At 43.7% G+C, this 21,670-nt stretch overlaps 1 protein-coding gene across 1 annotated transcript in view; it reads right to left on the reverse strand.

Annotated features, from left to right (window-relative positions):
* ETV5 (ETS variant transcription factor 5) overlaps positions 1–21,469 on the reverse strand; it is a 54,670-nt gene extending 33,201 nt beyond the window's left edge. Inside the window, exons 1-5 of the mRNA XM_068546408.1 lie at positions 21,314–21,469; positions 18,076–18,194; positions 17,853–17,940; positions 17,673–17,720; positions 17,529–17,579 (exon numbers count right to left, since the gene is read on the reverse strand). Of these exons, the coding sequence (XP_068402509.1) occupies positions 17,529–17,579; positions 17,673–17,720; positions 17,853–17,940; positions 18,076–18,120 (232 nt within the window). The 5' untranslated portion in view covers positions 18,121–18,194; positions 21,314–21,469. The remainder of the gene's footprint in view (positions 1–17,528; positions 17,580–17,672; positions 17,721–17,852; positions 17,941–18,075; positions 18,195–21,313) is intronic.
* Between the last annotated feature and the right edge of the window lie 201 nt (positions 21,470–21,670).

Genomic DNA, 21,670 nt, shown 5'->3' on the forward strand with positions numbered 1-21,670 from the left:
AGAAATGAGAATGAAGAAATTACAATCACACTTAACAACACGGACTCATAAATAAAAGCCAGACACTACAAAAAAAGCCAGACACTACATGAGCCCATTTACAATAACATTCAAAAGGAAACAAAATTACTCTATGGTGTTTATAAAGTCAGGATGGAGGTTACTCCTGAGTCTGGGGGTGGTGCCTGTTCAGGGGGCACATGGAGTCTCCTTGTATTTTGATAAGTTCTAGGTCTTGATCTAAAGGCTTGTATAGTTTGAAAATTTATCAAGCTGTACTCTTATGATTGCTATGTGTTATTTCAATTGTTCCTATTTAAAAAAAAAAAAACAGCCCTCTCCTGGTCAAATAGCATCACTGAGTTAATACTAAGATTTCTCAAACTTTAGAAAATCTTTCTTCTGTGATGGTGTAGAAGCAGTCTTTCAAAGATATAACCCAATTGTTTCAAAATAGAAAAAAAAAATAGACAAACTAGTCCATTTAAGAGAAGTAATAATTCCCTCTGCTGACAAAATCTGTTTCCTGCCCACAAGTACAGGCCTGTGGATTCTGTCCAAGGCAGCTAGCTACCCCATGCCAGTGCTGGCAGTGAACTTCACTATTACAGCACAGAGGATCAAAACAAAGGAAAACACTTTTGTTGAATGTTATGATGCACGACAGTTTGAGTCAAAAGGAATTTTTTTCAGAAAGACAAAAACCACCTTGTCTAATAATAAGCCTTTCCTTTGGTGTTTCGTGATCATCAAAATTTCAATTCGCCACAGCCTTTGTTGTGAATACATACAGCATTTATGTAGTCGCTGAGTGTTGAAGAAATTGCCAATCAGTTATACCGCGGTCTGTGCGGGAGAGAGACCAAGACCATCCTACTTCTCCTGCATCACACACGGGCTCTGCCTGCCTTCTGTTGGGTGCCGCCGCTCTGAGTTGGTTTTGGAGTTTTCCTCTCCACCTTCTTCAGTTTCATTACTTGCATCTGGAACAGACTCATCCTTCCCAAATCAGCTGTGCAGGCATGACCTCAGGGTAGGACCTTATGTGGTCACGATTGACAGCACGATCTTCTTACCGTACATGGAAGGTTGACTTTGGGCATGTCCATGAGGCTATGTGGCCAGGTGGCCAGCCCGTGTCTCCAGAGCCTCTCACAGCACTCGTGAACAAACGTGGTGTGGATGTACACGGTCATGGCTGAGACACTTCTCAGGATTCCAGAGCCATAATCCTAAAGGGAAGGTCCATTCCTAAGCTTACTACTCCCTGTGCCACCAGCTTTGGGTCACTGTTCCTCTCTTAGGCCACTACCATCCTGCTTCATTTCCCTCCATAGTATGGAATACATACTGTTTAGTTCAAGAATGATGGTGGGGAGGAGCCCGAGACACCTGCCTGTACTGCTCTTTGGCTGTGGCTGTCAGTAGAACTCAAGGAGAGGGCAGAGGGACACATGAACTTAAAAATGACACTGGCAAAACAGAAATGCAGAAGCCGTCTGGAAGGAGCAGGTGTGGCCTCTTCTCCCCTGATTACTCTTAACTTGTCAGGGTACCCAGTTGGCAAAGACCAGAGGGCTTTAAGTCACCAGGTGCAGTGTCCCTTGAGTTCTGTGCACAACAAAACCAAAAGGCTTACTTTCCAACATACTGCTGCCTTTCCTTAGTGCTGGCCTGTTTTGGACAAATTCTGAGACAAAGCATAGATAGCTAGTGAGTAAGAAAAAAGGGGTAGACAGGCTGAGGCTTATTTTAAGTTCTACCATACTACTAGAAGGGGTCAGAAATATGTCTTTATTTTAGGCCTGAGTAGATTAGAAATTCATTTCAAGCATAAAATATATTCCTAATCTCAATATTCTTTGCAATTGCTATAGCAAATGACAAGGACATGAGATAATACCCTGGTCTGGGAACCAAAGAGGTTTAAGGGAGATGAGATAAGTGGACAGGTTCTGGCACTTAAAAAGAGTATCTGGAAAAGGAGATGCCTTTTAGATTTCTAAACCAAATAAGAGACATGATCAAACCCGTTTGAATGGATGGTTAACATTGATTCTGCCTGACAACAGTTGCCAAAAATAAAAATTTGAAATGTTATCAAATTTAGTTAAGGGGCACAAGTACTAAAAGCAGAATTGGTGGAGATATGGGGGACTGTGCCATTTTCTTTAATATATGATACAGCTAACCTTTGTAAACATAAATTCAAAAATTGAATATAGCAAAAAATCATCCATAAATAGTAAAATCAACTATTTAGTAAGCTTTGCTAAAAAATTGTAATGAATCCCTCAAAAGCCTTCTCCTTTTGAGGAATTCATTTACTTAGTTATATGCATGTTTAGTTCTCTCCAGGAACTAAACATGCATGTAACTAAGTAAACATGCACAAACTCTCTCCATCTGATTCACTCTGTTCTACCAGTGTTTCGAGGTCAACATAATAACGTGGATATGAGAGGTGAGAAAACCCAAAACATAGGGAATTTCCAGGCCTAAGGTCAGCATTTCTGTATGTTGTTTGCATTTCTACATATCCTTTAGAAATGTACCCTAAAAAAGTCAACAACTACAAAACAACTGGCCAGGACCCTTCAAAAAAAGTCAGTGTGTTTTTTTTTTTTTAAATCTGTATTGGAGTATAATTGCTTCACAATACTGTGTTCGTTTCTGTTGCACAACAAAGCGAATCAGGCATAGGCATACATATGTCCCCATATCCCCTCCCTCTTGAGCCTCCCCTCCCATCCTCCCTATCCTACGCCCCTCTAGGTCATCGCAAAGCACCGAGCAGATCTCCCTGTGCTATGCTGCTGCTTCCCACCAGCCAACTATTTTACATTCGGTAGTGTATATATGTCGATGCTACTCTCACTTCGCCCCAGCTTTGCCCTCCCACCCCATGTCCTCAAGTCCATTCTCTATGTCTACCTCTTTATTCTTGCCCTGCAACTAGGTTCATCAGTACCGGTTTTTTTTTTTTAGATTCCATATATATGCGTTAGCATACGGTATTTGTTTTTCTCTTTCTGACTTACTTCACTCTGTATAACAGACTCTAGGTCCATCCACCTCACTACAAATAACTCAATTTCATTTCTTAAAAAAGTTCAATGTTATTGGGGGGAGGGGGCAAGGTAGGCAGATTGTTATAGATTGAAGATAAAAGAGGCATAACAATAAACATAATGTGTGATTCTTAATCAAATCCTGTATCAGTAACAATGTCAATATCAGTTGTAAAAGACAGCTGGGGAATATTACTGAATAAAAGTTAATTTTCTTGACTATGTAGAAGAATGTCCTTCGGAGATGCACACTGAAGTATCTGGGGGGTGAAATGTCATAATGCCTGCAACTTACTTTCCAATAACTTGGAAAAAAATATCTATACACAGAGAAATGAAGTAAATGTAGCAATATGTTTTAAAAATAAATTGATAAAACAGCTATTATATCTCATCTCCTCCAAGACACTTGGAGAAAAAAATTATCTTACGGTTGACTAACAGGTCAGTAGACGTGCTAAGAACTTCAAAACCATGCATTTACACACGAAGGAAGTCACCCCTGGCCTATTACTGAACTGGAAGAAGACTGCCCTGTTTATACTGTACATTTACCATGTCTGGATAATACAGCCCTGGGAATCTAAAATTACACAAGGACAAATGTTGTCATACTCTAACATCTAAGCCAGTGATTCTCAAATATTTTTTTGCCCCTGGCCCACTTAGAAAGGAGAAGGGAACACGCAAGAGAGGGCAAAATGAAAACTGCCACTACTATCACCATGACTACTGCCCAGTGCCACCTCTACTATGGCCTGGGTAAAAAGACAGCAATTACACAAGTACAAAATATTAACAAAAGTAAAATTGATCAGTAGTTCCATATACATATTAATACACATATAACAGGAACTAAAACATAAGCTCCACTCAAGATCACAAAGCATTTTTGGATAAAAAAAAATGGAGAATGTCCACTCCTTGTGAATGTATATGCCCAACAGGTTTAGAACACTACCAGAACAGATGAACAACTCATTAGATTTCATCCCGAGTCCTCAGAAGGGCACAATGCAGCCATCATCAAGCTGTGAAGGCTGGCAGAATTAAAAGGAATTAAAGTTCTCTTCCTCGAGGTTCTCCTTCATTCTTCTCTCCAAGCAGCTGGTTTGGCTCCTTCTGCCCATAAAGGCTGAGCAGGGCCAGGGCCAGGACAGGAAGCTTGAAATGGGTGGCCTGGACTTTTGGTGCCCTGAGCCTTGGGGAAAAAAGGCACAAGGGTTTCTGGGAGCTACAACTGGTCCAACCTAGCTTATTAAGCTAAGAGATCAGAAAGGAGTGTGGAGCTGGAGACCTAAATTGTGTTCAAGTCTGTTGGCTTGGAGAATCCCCTGTGCATTTATGTTTTGGGAATCAAGAATGGCAGCAGGACTCTGGTATGGAAACAGGCTCTCCACATAACTCATGGGAAATATGACAAACATCTGGTACAGCCAACATCTGGGTGAGCATACCACATACAGGGGCTGAGATTTCAGGGTAGGTTCATTCTGAATCTCAAGTGGCAAGAATAGCTGCATTTGTCCTGGGCAAAGTCCTACATGGAGAAAGCAAGGCTTCTGTTCTGGGATAGAATCTGGTATCAGTAGGTATAGGGAAAGATCTCTTCACAATTGTCACAGTGGCAGTATTCAAGATTTTATTTATTTAAAGTAACTTTTGTTTTCATCACACTAATAAATTCACATAGTTTAAGAAATCAAATAGAACTACAAGGTTTATGACGATGAGTAACAGTGGTAGTATTCAGGGTTTTAGATTGGAGATTAATCATGGTGGTGGGGGGATATGTTGATTATTCCGGCTTATTCTTTCCTTATTTATCCTGTTTCTCAGTAAGGACCAAAGGACTGACTATCACCCTGGTGATATATTTCAGGGCCCCAGGACGTAAGATCAACCATGAAGTAGCAGAATTCATCAATTAACAATTAAAGAAGTCTTCCCTATGCGGCCAATATCATCTTCTGTACAATAAATAACGCAAGAGCCAAATTAGGAACTGATAAAACTAGTTCCTGGAACATCTGGCTCCAGGAATCAGATTTCTCCCAAGCAGTGGGAAAAACCTACAGTCAGCAGAAGAGAGGCTTCAGGAATTGGTGTGTGGACAAAAAAACCCACTCTGTTTTTCATGATTTAGAGCTAGAAACTTGGGGTAACATAATCAGCTCAAGAAAAAAGCCTTTGAACTTATCATGACATGGACTATGGGAAAAGACTGTCAGATCCAACAAATAGGGTTATAATTACATTGGTATTGGAACAGGACCAGCCCAAGAGCGAGATTCAAATCTTGATGTCCCTGCATGAAGATGGCTGGGTAATACCAGAGTGAAATAATAACCTACAAAACTAGAGCCAGGTCTTGCTACAGTGGGAAAAGAGGCGAAGGAAGAAAACACCTCTCTTACTCATAAGAGTAAATGAGGTTATATCAAGTATTTGGAATTCTAGAGCTGGAAACTTTGGGGGATGCAAGCCCAGGAATATTTTGTTGGTGAGTTCCTATAAAAAATGATAGGCACTTACTTGAAAGATGGTGTGGATTGGGAGTTTGGGATTGACATGTACACACTGCTATATTTAAAATGGATAACCAACAAGGACCTACTATATAGCACAGGGAACTCTGCTCAATACTCTGTAACAGCCTAAATGGGAAAAGAATTTGAAAAAGAATAGATGCATGTGTATGTATAACTGAGTCACTCTGCTGTATACCTGAAACTAACACAACACTGTTAATCAACTATGCTCCAATATAAAATAAAAATTTTTTAAAAAGGTGGTATGGAGACTGTCTCCAGAGAGACCCCTCTCAGCTCACAAATGGGGTGGCAGAAAAACAGGGTTAGCAGGGACATGAGACGATCACTTCAGAATTCTGAAAATGGAAACCTAGAGGTCTTGAATACAAGAGTTAGAAATTAAAGGGAGGAAAAGGAGCTTAAAAAACACTGGCCCAACTTTGAAAAGGTATAAATAGCATTAGTAAAGAGTGGTATCTGAAACTTCTGAGAGGTCACCTGCAAAGGCAGTGGAATTTCTCCCAGGAGACAGGAATTAGAGTTATTTGATAGAATGTCTCCCACCTGGGTTTTAAATTAGACAACAGAATTGATACCATGAAGAAGTTAAAACCATGAGGCCATGCTCTGTAGGCCTCTCTTCCATTTTGTTTACCTTGGATGACCCTAAATCTCTGCTATGGACTCGAGCTGACAAGAGCAACATGGGTCTAGGTTGTGCCCCAGATCAAGTATTGGGCTTGTAGAATGCTGCTTTCTCAGGGGGAAAGGCTGGCTGTATGTGAGATTGGTGCTTCGATGACAAGAAGCTGCAGTGTTCACACTGGCTCTGGGAAGTGAAATGTTGCTAAATTTTGTTTGGATGGGCCTGTGTTATGGTATTTTATGCTCTTACTGCTCCCTGGAATGTGGAATATATGACACAAGATAGATTCAACAATGGAGAAACCCAGCTCCAAAGATGCCAAAGCTCCAGCTTAAGGGGCCCCGAGGTTGTAGCTTCCTTTAGACCCCCAAACAAAGCCCTTCTGGCTAGGGTAAAAGCAGGAGGAGATGAAAATGGTGGTTTTACACTTATAAAGGGATTTAAATTTCTCTGTGGAAAAGAGGGACTGACTGGACATGGGGGTTATACTTTATAGGAAAGGGCTTTATTGGGGGCATTCTTACACTGCTGGGGTCTTATATGAACTAGAGTGTTTATATTATCTAGTAACTTCATAGAATGGGGAGGGGAGGTGGGTGATTTGGAGGTTTGCTTCTGCTAGGCCCAGCTCCATGATATCATCCCACAAAAAGTTTCCTCCCTCCCCTGCCCCCTCTTCCACTGCCTCTTCCAGCAATGGCAGCCACTGGTGGCACAACCAGGACACGGTATCTCAAAATCAAATCACCAGCTGAAATACTATTGGGCAGAAGATGAAAAACTAAATTTTGCCCATGGAAGTCAGTTTGGCAGGTCACTGTATAATGTACACTTGCAACCCAAAAGGTAGAACAGTACCACCCAGGCTGACCACTCAAAATGTGGGGGGCACTCTAGCCTCCAGGGGGTGCTCCAGGCTTCCCCTACCTCTTTACCCTGCCTCCGGAGAGGAGAAAACGTGACCCAAGACAAGGGTGATGCCCAGGTCCTAAAGCGCAGACAGAGCGAGGATAGCTTTGGCTAGGAAGAGAAGTGGTCCTCGAGGCCATCTATTTGCTACTTCTGCTACAAGGGGCTGGAAAGGCTGGGAGGGTGCTGGGAAGAGGTCAGGGTGATGGGTCTATACACAGGGAGGCCTTAGGGGCCAAAGAGTCCTCAAGCGGGGGGACCTATGGCCCAGTGGCAAGTTTGCCAGGGTAAAGAGGTTGGCTGGTCATGTCCTTGGTCATCAACTAGGAAGAGCAGTTGCTATATGGAATTTATAGGACATTGGCCTTATCCTTTCTTCACCTCTACCAGTACTAACAATAATGACAGGTGATTTTTTTAAGGGCTTCTATTCTAAATCTGGCTAAAATAGAAGGAAAGAGATTCTTTGTATTAATGCTTTCTTTCTCCTCCCAAAAGAAGTGGTCATGTTAGTAAGAGGAACCCACCTTGGCTGAATGTACTAAATCAGGAATGTCCTGACTCAGAGGGGAACTGCAGGTCAGAAAGAGGGCCTATCACGGAACAGCTGCCTCTCGTTGAAACTGCATCTTTCAAACAGTCATTTCTAAATGGAAAACTGGTTACTCAAATAAGGAAGATAATTTAATGCCAATGGTAGTAGAGAGGTTTTTTGGGGTTTTTTTTTGACCCAGATGAACTAGTTTCAGATTTACTTCAAGTTTACACTCTCTCCACACTTTAGTATTATTCTTGAAACAGCTTGGATTTATACAGTTCATTTTCTTTCAGGGACTCATTCATCCTAACAATTTAGGATTGTTATTTTAGAATTCCAAAAATGGAAACCCAGAGGCCTTGAATATAAGAGTTAGAAATGAAAGGGAGAAAAAGGAGCTTAGAAAAGATCTGGCCCAGCTCTGACTGAGGTAGGCTTGTGTATTATAATACGGGGCTCTGCCATGAAAATATTTTGTACAGAACGAATATTTCTAATTGCATCAGAGTGTCACATCCCAAAACTCTAGGCCACAGAGAAACTAATATGATAGACAACTTATTTTCTTAACTTTTACCATGGAGAGAGAGAACTAAATAGAGCCCTGTTCTCCCAACTCGGGTTCGGTTAGAGGTGAAAGGCTGGCTCCCCCCACTGTGGGCTTTCCGTCAGCCACAGCAAATTCTACCACGAAGGGCTGCTCACGGCGGAACACACCATCAGGGAAGCGGGGGAAACAGCGCATTCCTCCTGAATGGAAAAAAATGCAAGACCAAACCTTACACCCCTTCTATAATTTATTCCCAGTTTATTTGATTTTCATCTAAACTGGCATTAAAGCATCAACAATATTTGAAGTGGGATTTAATCACTGTGGAAAATTTTACCTTCAAGTTTAAAATTCATCTTAAAAGTCTGACGGGAGAAAACTCAAACCCTAGAGAAATAGGCTTCTCCTAGGAGAGAACCATTCCCTTCTATTTATAACCCCGACGCTCCTGAGAGCAGAAACGCACCAAGTGTGTCAAGGGTACCTAAACTGTGACTTGTCCCCTCACACATACAGCCTTACTGGGGAACAGCATTAGCCACACAAAGTCTAGATGCAGCCTGGGAAGACCTGGCTAGTGTATGTGTTTAAAAGAGGAATCAGAAAATGAGAAATAGCGCTAGCTAGTTTTTTTCTATCACTAAGGTCATCCCACGGGCTTTCAGAACTCATGTTACAAACTTACTTCCCTGCAGGCTGCAGGCTGCAGGCTGGTTTTGGGGCCTGCTGAGCAACAGGGCGGGGCGGGGGGGAACAGAACAGAGAGCGGTGGTGTGCAAAACACTCCCCAAGTGTCGGCTGCGCGCAGAGCGCCATGCTACGGCTCAGGCAGACGTGAAGAAACACATGACAGGGGTTCTCTGCTTTTGGACACACTTAGAGCCTAGGAGAAACTGTTTGCTTCTTGTTTCGACAGGAATGGAAATTGGGAAGCAGAGACCTTGTTTAATATGTCAAAATACAGAATACATTAAAGCCCTACGCTGTTTTCTCCTTATTCCCCAAGAAATAAGATCCCAGGCTGGTGGGGAAGGAAAGGAAAGAGAACGAAGTGGAAGAGGAGCAGAAACGTTCTGACTCTGCTGAGGTCCCCTCAGCACAGTGACATTATCCCTACGGAATTATTCTCTGTTAAAATTCAGATTCGGAAACTTGGGGTAGGCCTTACAGGATCTGGTCTTTACCGTGGGCAGCCAAGTAGAAGAGACATCCCCCCTCTTCTATTCTACCTTTTCTATGGGAAAAGTATAAAAGACCCTCGTTAAGTGCCCTTTCAGGCAATTACAAAGCATTTCCAGGCACTCAGCTGAAAAGTGTTTATGTAAGCGAAGTCCTCCTCAGCCCCTCTGGAGAAGCACTGAGTATCAGCATCCTCTTACACAGCCAATATCTAGGGTTACCTCCTGAGAGGTTTCAAACTCTCTCACAAAAGGACAATCTGCCCAGGCCTGTTCTTTTTTTAATAGGGAAGGGAAGACATTCTTGCAAGACCAATTTACAGCAAGAGAAACATTTCAGGAAAAAAAAAATCCTTACAGCAAAAACACAAATGCAAACAAACAGCCTTGTTAGGTTGTGAGGATGAGAAGCAGGAACTAAGAAGAGCTCTTAATTTAAAACCCTGAGGAAATGGCACCGGATCATTACTATTAAGTTTTGTCTTTTTAAAGGATTGTCCTTTTTAGGCTTATCATACAGCCCTGGTCTAGCCCACATGGCCCTTTGAGGTGGGGGAGGAGGGGGCGGGTATGTCTGCAAGCTGTTAGCCAAGAGGTTGGAAGATGTTTAGGGTGGGCGATCCTGAGTCAAGTGTACCCCTAGAACCTGGCCTAGTTTGGGGGTGAGAAAGCCACTCTGGTGTTGGGGTTCCTCAGAGGCTGGGTTCTTTCTGGTACTTCCTGGGATGTTAATTGAGGAGAAAAGGCATTTGATGAGTACCCCATGGGAGGGTTGCTGCCATAGTGAGGCTCCCCCATAGCTGAGGCCCAGTCTGGGAAGGGTCATTTTAAAACGACAGGTATCTGACCACAGTGGGAAATTAACCGGGAGAGAGAAGGCCAAGGAGTCGAGAAATTACAGCTAGGTCCCTCCCATGTTAAAATGCTAAGTAGAAGTGCTATAGCAGAAAAACACCCGTTCTTCAGGCCTGGAGTAAAGACTGGAGAAGAAGAGCAGGCAGGACTCTTCAGTGGGGAGATAAAGCCACAGCCCCACGGGAACCAAGAGATAAAAGGGTAATATCCTCAGATCAAGTCTCAACACCTCTCTCTCCAGGGAAGCTAAACCACCCTCTCTTATTATCACTCCCTTTAGACAGCTACAGTCTAAAATGGGAGACAAAGAAAGGGGGGGCGGGCCCATGGGTCAGTAGCAGCCCTTCCCTAAGCCCAGGCCCCCAGCTTGGCAGTTGGAGGGTTAAAGTCAGCACTTAAAAAGAAAACTCAAAACTCAAACCCCATTAAGCCCAGGCTTGGAGAACAGGGAGCAGCAGGGAAGCCAAAGGAAACTAATTTTGGAGGTTCTCCAAACTGCCAATCACCAGCATATTTCTAACAGTCCCAGTGTTGTTTGAGTTGGTTGTTTTTCCACAGCCTGCACAATGGGGTCTGGTTATTCATTGAAAAAGTCTGCAAGGGAGCCCCGCCCTCCATTCACAACCAATTTGGAATGCTCCATTCAGGCCAGGGGGGGTACTCAGCCGCTCAGCTCGCTGGGGCCGACGGAGCAGAGCCCAGCTGTCGCCGCAGGGACGCTTGCTCGCCCGGCGCGCTGTGTTTATGTAAGAAATTCAGACCCTGCAGGCGTGCTCTGCACTCTCCCTGATTCAGATAGTCAAGACGTTGGCTGAAATCCGCAAGGGTGTGCAAGTCAGCTCCAAGTGAGGTCGGCAAGTGCCCTCTGGCAAAAGAAATCTGTCTTGTGCGGCCCACTTCAGACTCTGACTGTAGCTACCAGCTGAGAGAAACAGACTTCAGCGGTATTTCTCCTGCCCTCAGGGACGAACTGGTTTGCATTAGAGGACAGCTCCCTATGGAAGCCAGCCTTTCCAGACTCCTTGCTTTTCCATTCATTGTCAATAGCTGTATCGGGAGCCACCTGGCTTCCTCCCCAAGGGAGTGGGTCTCTGGAGACACCCACTACTAGATTCTGGCTGCAGAGGGGGAGGGGTCGAGCTACCTATTATGAACAGTTTCACAGTTCCTTTTCCTGGCTTTGCATCCGGCCTGAAAAGTTTATAATACCCCCCGGGCATGCTCATGAGACATCAAAAGAGAAGGGCAGGAGATCTGGGGGTGGGGGTGGGAGTGAAATCTACTCCAAGGACAACGCAAAGTACAAGGCTAAAAACTGGTTGGGTTTCTATTCTTCTCAAACCTTCAATAATCACCCTAAGGGTGATCTTATGAAGCCAGTGTGACAACTAGACTTTATTTCAAGGCAGAATGTACTACTTTAGGAAAATTTATCTCCAGGAGATAAATTTTAGCACATGGGTTTTTCTTCTTTTTCGAAACCTATTGGACTATTTTCAAATGTCTTATGTGGACCTCTTCTCACTGCCTGCCCCCATGCCCACAGCCAGTGAACTCAGATAGTGACACCGGAAGCATTTCTCTGCATCTTTCTAACTACAGACTCTCCATTCAACACCTTGAGTGCTCTGCAGATCAGTCTCAAACTCCTGGCCTTTTAATAGCTAGATCTTATCCTGCTCCCTGGAATCTTCACCCTTGGCTGCAACTCTCCTCTAGATGTTTCTTTCTGTTAGGCAGGGGAGCCTCCTTCATGAGGAGGCTCTTCTCAACCTTAACATCTGAGTTGCTAACATCTGTCATTTACCTGCCAAGCCCAAAGGTGTACTTACCTTGTGATTACACACACACACACACACACCCCTGTGCGGGCATCCACCTACAGACACACTCGGGGCTTAGTGTCTTGTCTCTCCTTTATTTTAAGCTGAGCCACTTAGAGGGATGGGACAATGATAGAAACTGACGACCAAAGCCTCTGTTAAATGAGCTTGATGAGTTCACAAAATGAATTTTTAAAAAAGAAACCTAATCCGGTACTGGCATCAACATGCCTGGCACTTGTCCAAGAGCTGGGAGCTGCAACATGACAAGACTCTGAGCTCCGTGGATTCCAAGTGGAGAAGCACTGTGTGCCAGGGCACAGATGGGGCCCAAGCTGCCTCAAGGGCAGCCATGTGCCCGAGAGGGGGCTGTCAGCCTCTGAGCCCGGATGTGCTTTACCACCATGAAAACCGCAGAAACACGTGGAGGGAACAGTCTCTGGGTAGAGGATCACACACCCCACCCTACCCCACCAGCGGTAATATTTTTTTCTAGGATTGAAATTAAAACAATGATACTACTAGATGGTTGAAATGGCAGATAGTACAAATCCTCAGCTTTATCAGTCTACCCATGTCTTAATCTTATAAAGCCGAAGAATGCTGAAAAACAGGGGATAGACTGTAATTTCTTGATTGATGCCAGGATTTTGTTACCTCTGGAATCTACAAAAGTGATCTGCCCGGCAGACGCAGATGTAATTCCCCATTCCAAGTCTTTTGCGCCAAACACAAATGATTGGAAAGGATACCGGGTTTTATTAGAGGACTGAGAGCAGAGAGACATAGAAGACGAAGAGAAAAATATCTATTGTTTTTAATAAGCCTAACTGAATTAAAGTCAGATGAAAAGAGATTTCGTGTAAACATATGGCTCTGTTTGATAAATGGGAACACTAGGTCTTGGGTCCTTAGGAGTCCAGCATCTTAGGGATCTTGGAGGCTATCAAAACAGGAAGGATTTCAAATCATTTAGTCCCTTCTCAGTGGTAAGGTGGTGAGTGGGCTAGCTAACAAAGACTTTGAAAGGTTTGTAAAACTTGGAGTCAAATAACCTCCAGTTTTCATCCTCTTGCTTTAGCACGCTTGTTTCTTCTCCCTACCTTCAGAGCTACCAGCTCTGGATAAGGATAAAATGATAGGCTTGACTCCCTCAAGACTCTTATTTTTAAAGTGCCTACTGTTTTCTCTCTTACCTTTTATAACAAAAAGACTTTAGGATGCTCCTTTCATACAGAAATGGCCCAAGGACACAGAGCAAGTAAATGTACAGTTTTGCTACATCACGTCTGGGGCCAAAATGATGTGCCCTCTGCCAAAGGAAGGCACTCCCTCTACCATATCAACCTCCTATGCAGTAAAGAAACAAACAAAAAAACCAGATGAATAATATCATATAGAAACAGGATTAAGATCAATGTATTTTAAGCTCAAGGGCTGCCATAACAGTTAATCCTATTTCCCCAGTCATCTATTGCAATGTATTTATGAAATGTCGATTTTTATCAGTTAATTAGCCAGTCCTTAGGAAATTACCCTTACTTCCTCCAGTCGGTCCATTCTTTTTGAAGCACAGATCTAAAAAGAACACTTCCAGGGGAAAATAAGGTCATTCAGATTTTAAAACAATTCTTCAAATTATATTTGGTACAGAGACCACCTTTTAAAATAAGATTTTACCACACCTTCTCCCCAGCATAAAATATTTTAGCTATTCAAAATGCCGACAGGTAAAACAGTCACAATATCACAATTCAAACAAATGAGTGAGATTTTTAAAAATCAGAACTGAAATCTGCATTAAAAAAAAAACCCCATTTATATATGCTAAAATCTAGTAATTACCCTAAGGTGCCCAAACAGTCAGCTCAGAAAAATAAATGTCGACTACCCACCCCTACCCCACATCTAAGCACTTTGAGTTCCATTCTTATCCATGGTTTTGATTTTCAGCTAATTCTGTGAAAATGTGTAGTAAAAATGTGTGGTACACATCTATCTACTGACCCAGATTCCGTGGTTTCGTAGCTCTGTGTGTTAAGGCACATGTAGCTACACACACATTTATAATATACAGGATATATATTCATAGTTTTATCTGTATACACACTAATGTCTTCTAGGAAACATGTCTGTTTCATAATTTTTCTGTTTTACAATTTCTCTTTCTTCCAAATCCTACATGAAAAAACTCAAAGCACCAAGATACTGAATTGGTTTCTTGGGATTGTAGAATGAAGAGAACTGTGGGTTAGACTGGGCAGCCAGCGCTCTCCCAGGCCTTCTTGAGGGCCAGCTCCAGGTATCTGACATAATGAGGGAGAGCCCTGAGCAGCCCTGAGCGTGACAGTGCTCCCTGGCTCTGCAGCTTTGTGAGAGCTTCTTCAAGGATATGATTTTATACATTTTCCCCCCTCATTTCACTTAACCCCTCCCACTTGCCCCCAATCACTAGTCAGTCTCCCCAGCTATCTGGACCTTGTCATAGGTAAAATGAAAGGGTTAGGCAAGACCCTTTAGTAAAATGAAAGGGTTAGGCAAGACCATCTCTACAAGGGACCTCTAGCTCAAACAATCTGGGATCTTCAGGATTATTTATCAGGATCAAGGGACGATGGATGGCACTGGCAGAACGCCTATGTCTATAGGTTAAACTTTCTATTCCCTTGAATGTAACCTTTAGGAGTTTCCAGGTGGGGGATACTTTACTAATGTCTGAATTTGTGATGTAAGGGGAAATCTATACAACTAGAAGTAGGCTGGGCATTTCTATAAGACTTATAAGAACAGTGGTTTCATTTATTTAAATCACACTTATAGATGGATGTCTATGGGTAGGAACCCAAATCTAGAAAATTTACAAAATATAATCTCTTTAGAAGTTGAGCTTACGGTGTTTATCAAAAAAAGGTAAGCCATAATCTTCAAACCTGACGTTCTAAAATAAAACGTTACCCACATTACTTGGTATTTCTTTTTCTCTCTCACACACACACAAAAACTCTCACACATACAAGATGGAAAATTAATCAAATCATCAGTAACAGGAAAGGTAGACTACTACTCGTGGCAGGCCACAGAAGAATATTTGCAGAAACAAACGTTTCTGCTACCCTAGGGAAGAGGTTTGCTTTACCTAGCAAGTGTGAGTTTGGTTTATAGTTCATTGATCAGGTGATTCAAATCAATTCATAAGATTTCATTAAATTTAAATGAGCTTCCCCCCCTCCCCTGGAACAATCATGGGTTCTTCCAGAAGGTGACTGGAGTGGAAGCTGATCCTCAGCAGGAGGTTGTGAGATGCACTCACAGAGAGTCTGCCCAGCCCTGGGCTCTGCCAGCTCCCATGAGTCTACACTGCCTGTCTCAACTGCAGTCAAAGCAGTTACACATGTAACAGCAAGGATAAATGGCTCAAGGATACACCTCCCCACATTTGTGTTCCTGCCTAACCTCTGTTTGAATCGATCCTTCTTGAAGCTCCATCTCCAGAAATAAGAGTCGAGAGGGGGAAAGAATTATTAAGAGACTTTTTGAGGCTACTCAACCATCTGCTTTATCCTTAAAAGACAGAAAAGCTCAACCTTAAGAAGTTAAAGCAAAAAGCAAACAAAGTAAGAAACACATCACACTTGGTAAGCAGAAACATCTCCCAAAGCAGCTCCATTTTAGGTATGGCACTTTAATTAAAGAAGTTAGCACATTCTATTTGCTGAGCAGGAATTATTTCTAAGGAGCCAAAACAAATTTATTGATTCCTTCACTTTAGCTTCTTCCTGCAGATAAATATCTCTCCAAATATAAATCTTGTTTGCTGACATCTTTCTCTAAAGAACATACCTTTGATTCAGCACATGAAATCAACCTGAATGCAGTCATCTCACCTTCCTTTTAACTCTTTTGGGTTACAGAGAAACAAAAGTGTCATAAAAGCATTACCTCTGCCAAGAAAGCCACCTCCCAAACAGACTGCAGTTTATGCTGCTCTGAGCAAGAACCGGAAAGGCTGGGCAAAATTGTCAACACGGAACGAAGTAGGATTACAAATCCTGTCTTTTATCTTGCAAACACACACACACACACACACACACACACACACACTTTAGGTTATCTTTATTTAGTCTTTTAGTGGCAAGCTTCCCAATCACTTGAAAGCAATCAGAGGGCAATAATTAACACGCATTTACTCTCCTATAGAAAACATTCACAGCAAGCTGTGACAAAGCTAAGGTAACCATGCATCTGTGGGTTACAGTTTGTTCCCTTTCAAAGTTTCCCAGCACTGCACCTTGAATACGAGGCCTATCATTAAAGAATGTTCAGCTGGTACCTCTGGTCTTTCATTTATTGATTTAGAACACCCAACTTTTACTTAGACCCAAAGATATGCTCTCTCCCAGTGGCATTTTTACACACACACACACACACACACAGAAGATAAAACAAAGCTGGGAAGAATGTGTTGGTGCAAAATGAGAAATCGAATCCTTGCCTGGCTCAGGTGCTTGCTATTATAAACTATGACTAAGACACGAATTTCTCTATGATGCAACTCTCAAGAGAGGCAGCATTTTTCTCCAGGCCTCTCTTAAACCTGCTCATTCGCCAGTAACTAATGCTCTCTAGAGCTGCCCTGTGCTGCTCAAATTTCATCAGCCAGCTTTGTCCTTGATAGCTCTTCCTGGACCATAAAATCTCCCAGACCTGTTGAGGACAGCCCCAAAAGATCAGCGTAATGCGAACCGCGCCTGTGCCAGCACAGAGAGCCATCTTTTGAGCTCCCACTGCATTTGTTATCTCAGTGATATGAGCACTTAAAGACCATTTTAAGAAAGTTTTTACTCTTCTCTGAATGATAAAGTCCTGACAACTACATGAAAAATAAGTGTAAATCAGGTCACTCTGTGACCACTTTTTGTCAACTTTGAACTAGAAACAAAACTGACAACATGTTTGGTGAAGCGACAATTAACTGGAATCTTCCATTAACTATTTTCTGCACCTTTAAAAGAAAAAAAAGTCAGGCTCATGATTTGCATCGAGGATTTAATTTATAAAACAAACCCTAAAAAACCACTGTAAAAGGAAGACTGATTTATGGATGCTTGGTCCAACAACTTATATATTTCAATTAATTTATCATTTGGATCTTGAAGCCTTGCAAAATTCTTAGGCAAAAAGACATTTTAAGATAAAATCACGTTCAGTAATTCTCACCTGCAATACAATAAAAGCACTTTAGAAGTAATTTCAATAAGGAATGAAACAAATTCGGAGGGGGGTTAACTTTGAATTATTAAAAGAAACCAAACACATTCCACTGTCCAAATATGCTGGCTACAACTGGAAAGAGTATTCTAGACTTGGATGATCCAAGACCAGACAATTTCAGAACACATGTGCCACCACCAGAAAGGTACTTACAGTTATCAGACTGAAAATCTGGGACAAACTGTTCGTCATCAGGAACTTGTGCTGGAAAAGAGATTTTTATTTTAGACCTTTAAGTTTTATTTAAAAGCACAGTAAAATGTTTTATGTGGAAAATAGGACAGCCAAGAAACTTGCCTTCAGCTAACCAAGCCTCTTGAAGTTGACTGAGATCCTGAAACAACTCTGGAATTGAAAACAGAAGACACCAGAATGAGGAGAATTCTTCTGCTAGGGAGAAGAGGGAAGAGCTGGCTGCATGCAGCTTTCGCGGGGAGCCATGTGAACGAGCCACAACAGAGGGGAAAGCTTCACTACCTTCAGAATCATGAGCCAGATCTGTGTCCAAGAACTTCCTCTTTCTGTCAATCACAGGCCGCCCTCTACTCTCCTCTGACCGAGATTTCTGAAAGAGGCCAACAGACAGTGAAGACTCAAGTGTAATAAAGGGGTCCAAAGGGGGTTGTGCCATAAACCAATAAGGAGAAGACTCATGTTCGAAGAGGGAAGACAAAACAAACCAAAAGCCACATAAACTTACCCCTGGGACCATAAAAGGGACTTGTTGATCATAAAAACCATCCATGGTGCTTCCAATGTCTCTAATGTCACTTTGGAAGGTCTCAGCATTGAGTAATTTCTGGGGGGAAAGGGGTCCTCCTGTAATACGAATTTGGGAGATTTTAACCGAGAGGGGGGAAGAAAGAGAAATGAAGTAATTTTATATTGCTTGTCCTTTTAGGGCCTGTGCAAAATCACTACCTTTCTCTGAGGTAATTAAAGCCCACTTCAAGGTGTAAGCTTTACAGACTAACGCTGGGCTTGATTAAGGGCATCAAAGATTCATGGTGTACTTAGTGCCAAATCCATTCAGCTAGTCAGTCTTTTAATCTTTTTCTCTCTCTTTTATTTAGTCATTAAAATTATAGGTTTACTACTACCTGTCTCCTACCAAAAAAAAAAAAAGGCCTTATTTTCGTTAAAAAGGGCGATTTCAAGATTCTCTCCATAAGAATATTCCCCAGGGTGTTTGTAGTGTTAGGGTTTTTTTTTTTTTAGACATAATTTAATTTTTGACAGTACAGTGACAGGAAGGAGAAAAAGTGGGTTTAAGCATTCCAAATTATTTGCAATTAGAATCTGACATACATAGTGTTTCTAAAAGTATTTTGTAGGTCAGTGGTAAAACACTAAAAATAGTTCCAGGAATACAATGATCAGTGGTATACTTATCTTCATACACAACTTTTTATTAAAACTTAAACCTTCTGTCCAAACAGCTGTAGTGTCTGTAATGTCACAGATATCTCCGTGGCAACTTACAGAGATGTCTGTGATATCTCCAACTTCTTAAAGAATAAAGTAGCTATGAAAAGTAACACATAAAGTTAACTAAATTCCACTGCACATATTTTAAATGCATCTCTACCACAGATCTTTAAAAAGCATTAAAAGCAAAAGATCCATGGAAAGAAAAATGAGTTTATTATAGTGAAATCATTTTTTCTCAAACATGACCAAAAAATAAAATTAAACTTGTTTCAGCACTGTCAAGTGTTGGGGCTGGGAAGGGAGGTTGGGGGTCAGAATGGAGAGGAGGAACTTTTTCTAATTTGAGAGGTATAAACTAACAATTTTAGGAAAGTGCCATTTTCCCAAACACTGTTTTATTCTTCAAACAAAAACGCAGTTAAGTCAACAAAATGGGGGAAACATTAATTTCACTCATCCCAGCTCTAAGCAATGCGAAACACTTCAGGATAAATCTTTTCTTTAACTTGTATAAAATTTTTAGGTAGGGAACTTTTTCTCAGTGGGCAATTCCATCCAATTTGTTTTTCACACTGTGTGAAACATATCCAATTTTGTAAGTTAGCAGGATACGAGGAAACCCTTCACGGCCAGCCTCCTCTCAGCACTTTGGTCCAAGTAATAAGATATTTTCCAAGTCAAAGAGAAAGAGGGAGAGGAACAAAACTGCACACTTCATAACTTCCTAGAAAAACACTTCGGCTAGCCTGCCTGCGTGCCTTCCAAACAGCGCTAAAACGTTTAGAATAAAGCTTCTTTCCCAAATGTCACCAACCCGTAAACAAAATCTGAGGGGCATCAGCAGTGAGTTGAGGGGCAAGAAAATGAGTTCTCTGCAGCCTTCAAAAATCTGTCAGATTAAATAAATCGTGGCCTTAGAAATTCTGTAAATGTCTATTGGGAGAAGGGGACAACGGGTAGGAGATCGGAGGGAGAGAGATTTTCAGAGTCTCACGATGAAATACGTTGCAAAAATACTTCACCATGAAGAGCAAAAATACCTTTTAAAAAATTAAATGAAAGAAAGAAGCGAACCCAAAAGAGGGATCAAGGATCTTTAACGCAGCTCTCGAAGTTCAAGGGCTAGAAAAATCGTGTTCAAAGTGTAATTTTTTTTTAAAGCCTGAAGGGAAGGCTCGAGTTCATCCAGGAGTTTAAACCACTTCCTTTGTGCCCCCCCCCTTCCCGGGGCCCCCAGGAAAAACTTTAACACTGCGCAGCGGCGCGATCGAGGCCCCACCCCCGCGGCGCGCAGCGGGCCCGGTTTTATGAATGAGAGAGAGCCGCGGCCGCCACATCAGGTAAAGGCTGTAACTGGATCCCTCTCACTGGGCCCCATTCACAAAACAAGACACACTTCCACCCAATTCCGAGCCTTCTCCATTCAAGAAAACTCCTTCAGATGCGCCCCCGCCCCCACTCCCAAAGCACGCCCAGCCTCCGACGCAGGCCCCTCACCCCAGCGTCCTAGGAAGAAAGCTCAATGCTTCATTCACAAAAAGGGAAAGAAAAAAAAGCCGCAGGGAGCGGCGAGCCAACGAAAGAAACCCGCTTCATTCATAAAGTCACCCACATTCATAAAAACGAGCTGCGGCGCCAGGCGGTACCAACCGCCTCCAATAGCCCCCCCCCCAAAAAAAACACCCTTCCAAACATCTCTTTTTGGCACCCCTCCTCAATCAGAACTTCGGCTCCCCCAGAGGTTCCCCCCCCCTCTGAAAACGCGGTCAGATCCCAAATCCAGCGCGAGGCTCCAGCATCTCTCCATCCCCCGCCCTCCGCACCCATTTTTTTTCTTTTCCACCATCCCCAGGCCGCGGTTCTGATGCTCTCCTATTTCTCGAGAATCGCCATGCAGCCTGACGCCCTCAGTCTGCTGGGGGTGGGAGTGGGGGGATTGGGTGTCCGCTTTCCACAACCTGAAACTTGCAAGGCCTTCATAAGTTCCTGGCCGACCCCCAACCCCGGAGGCTGCACATGCCTATGTCACTTAACCCCTCCAGGTGCTGGGGTGGGGGTGCATCACTCTCAAACATTCCCCCTAAGCTGCTTCAGCCCCCTCCTCCCCGCTGCAAAGATCTGCCGAGTGCCTCTTCTCGCGAGCCTCCAAGTCCCCTCGGGGCTCTCCGGTCTCTAGAGACTGTAAAGCCCGCAACTCCCCGCCCCTCCATCTCCACCCGGGAGCCTCCGCACCTCGCGCTCCCGCTCGCCTCCCCCGCGATGTGCGGAAACCCGCTCTCCGCTAGCTCCGGAACCGTTAGCCGCCCCCGCCCGACGCATCCCAGGAACCGAACCGGACCCGGCCGCGGGAGGAGGGGGTGGTCAGCCTCGGGAGGGAAGGGGACCCAACCCCAATAGAAAGTGCACCCGGACTCTGAGGATTCTGAATCAGCCAGTGAACTCTCGCCGGCTGGGCCCTTCCTGGACACCCCCTCCTAAGCCCCCTTGTCTCCTCGACGCCCCCTCACCTGAGGCAGTGGCTCTCCTCCCCTTGCAGCGGCCCCGGGGCGCAGGCGCGCTCACGCACGCGCGCACCGGGCCTGGGCGCCTAGGCTAATGGCTGGGCCGAACCGCTCCGGGGACGCTGAACCGCTCCGCGAACCGCTCCGCGAACCAGCCGCTGGACTCTGCGCCGCAGCTGCCAACCAGGCTGGAGCGCTGGCCCGGCCCCCAGCGGCCTGCCGCTCCGCCCTCTGCTATTGGCCCGCGGCTATAGCCCAGCAGCGTTCCCATTGGCCCGAGGCCGCTCCAGCGGCTGTCCATCACCTCTTGTTTACCCTGTCTGCGGGCAAATCCAGCCAAGCCGCCCCATCAACTCCGGCCCC

Source organism: Eschrichtius robustus, chromosome 6, assembly GCF_028021215.1.
Source record: "Eschrichtius robustus isolate mEscRob2 chromosome 6, mEscRob2.pri, whole genome shotgun sequence".
Classification (NCBI taxonomy): Eukaryota; Metazoa; Chordata; class Mammalia; order Artiodactyla; family Eschrichtiidae; genus Eschrichtius; species Eschrichtius robustus.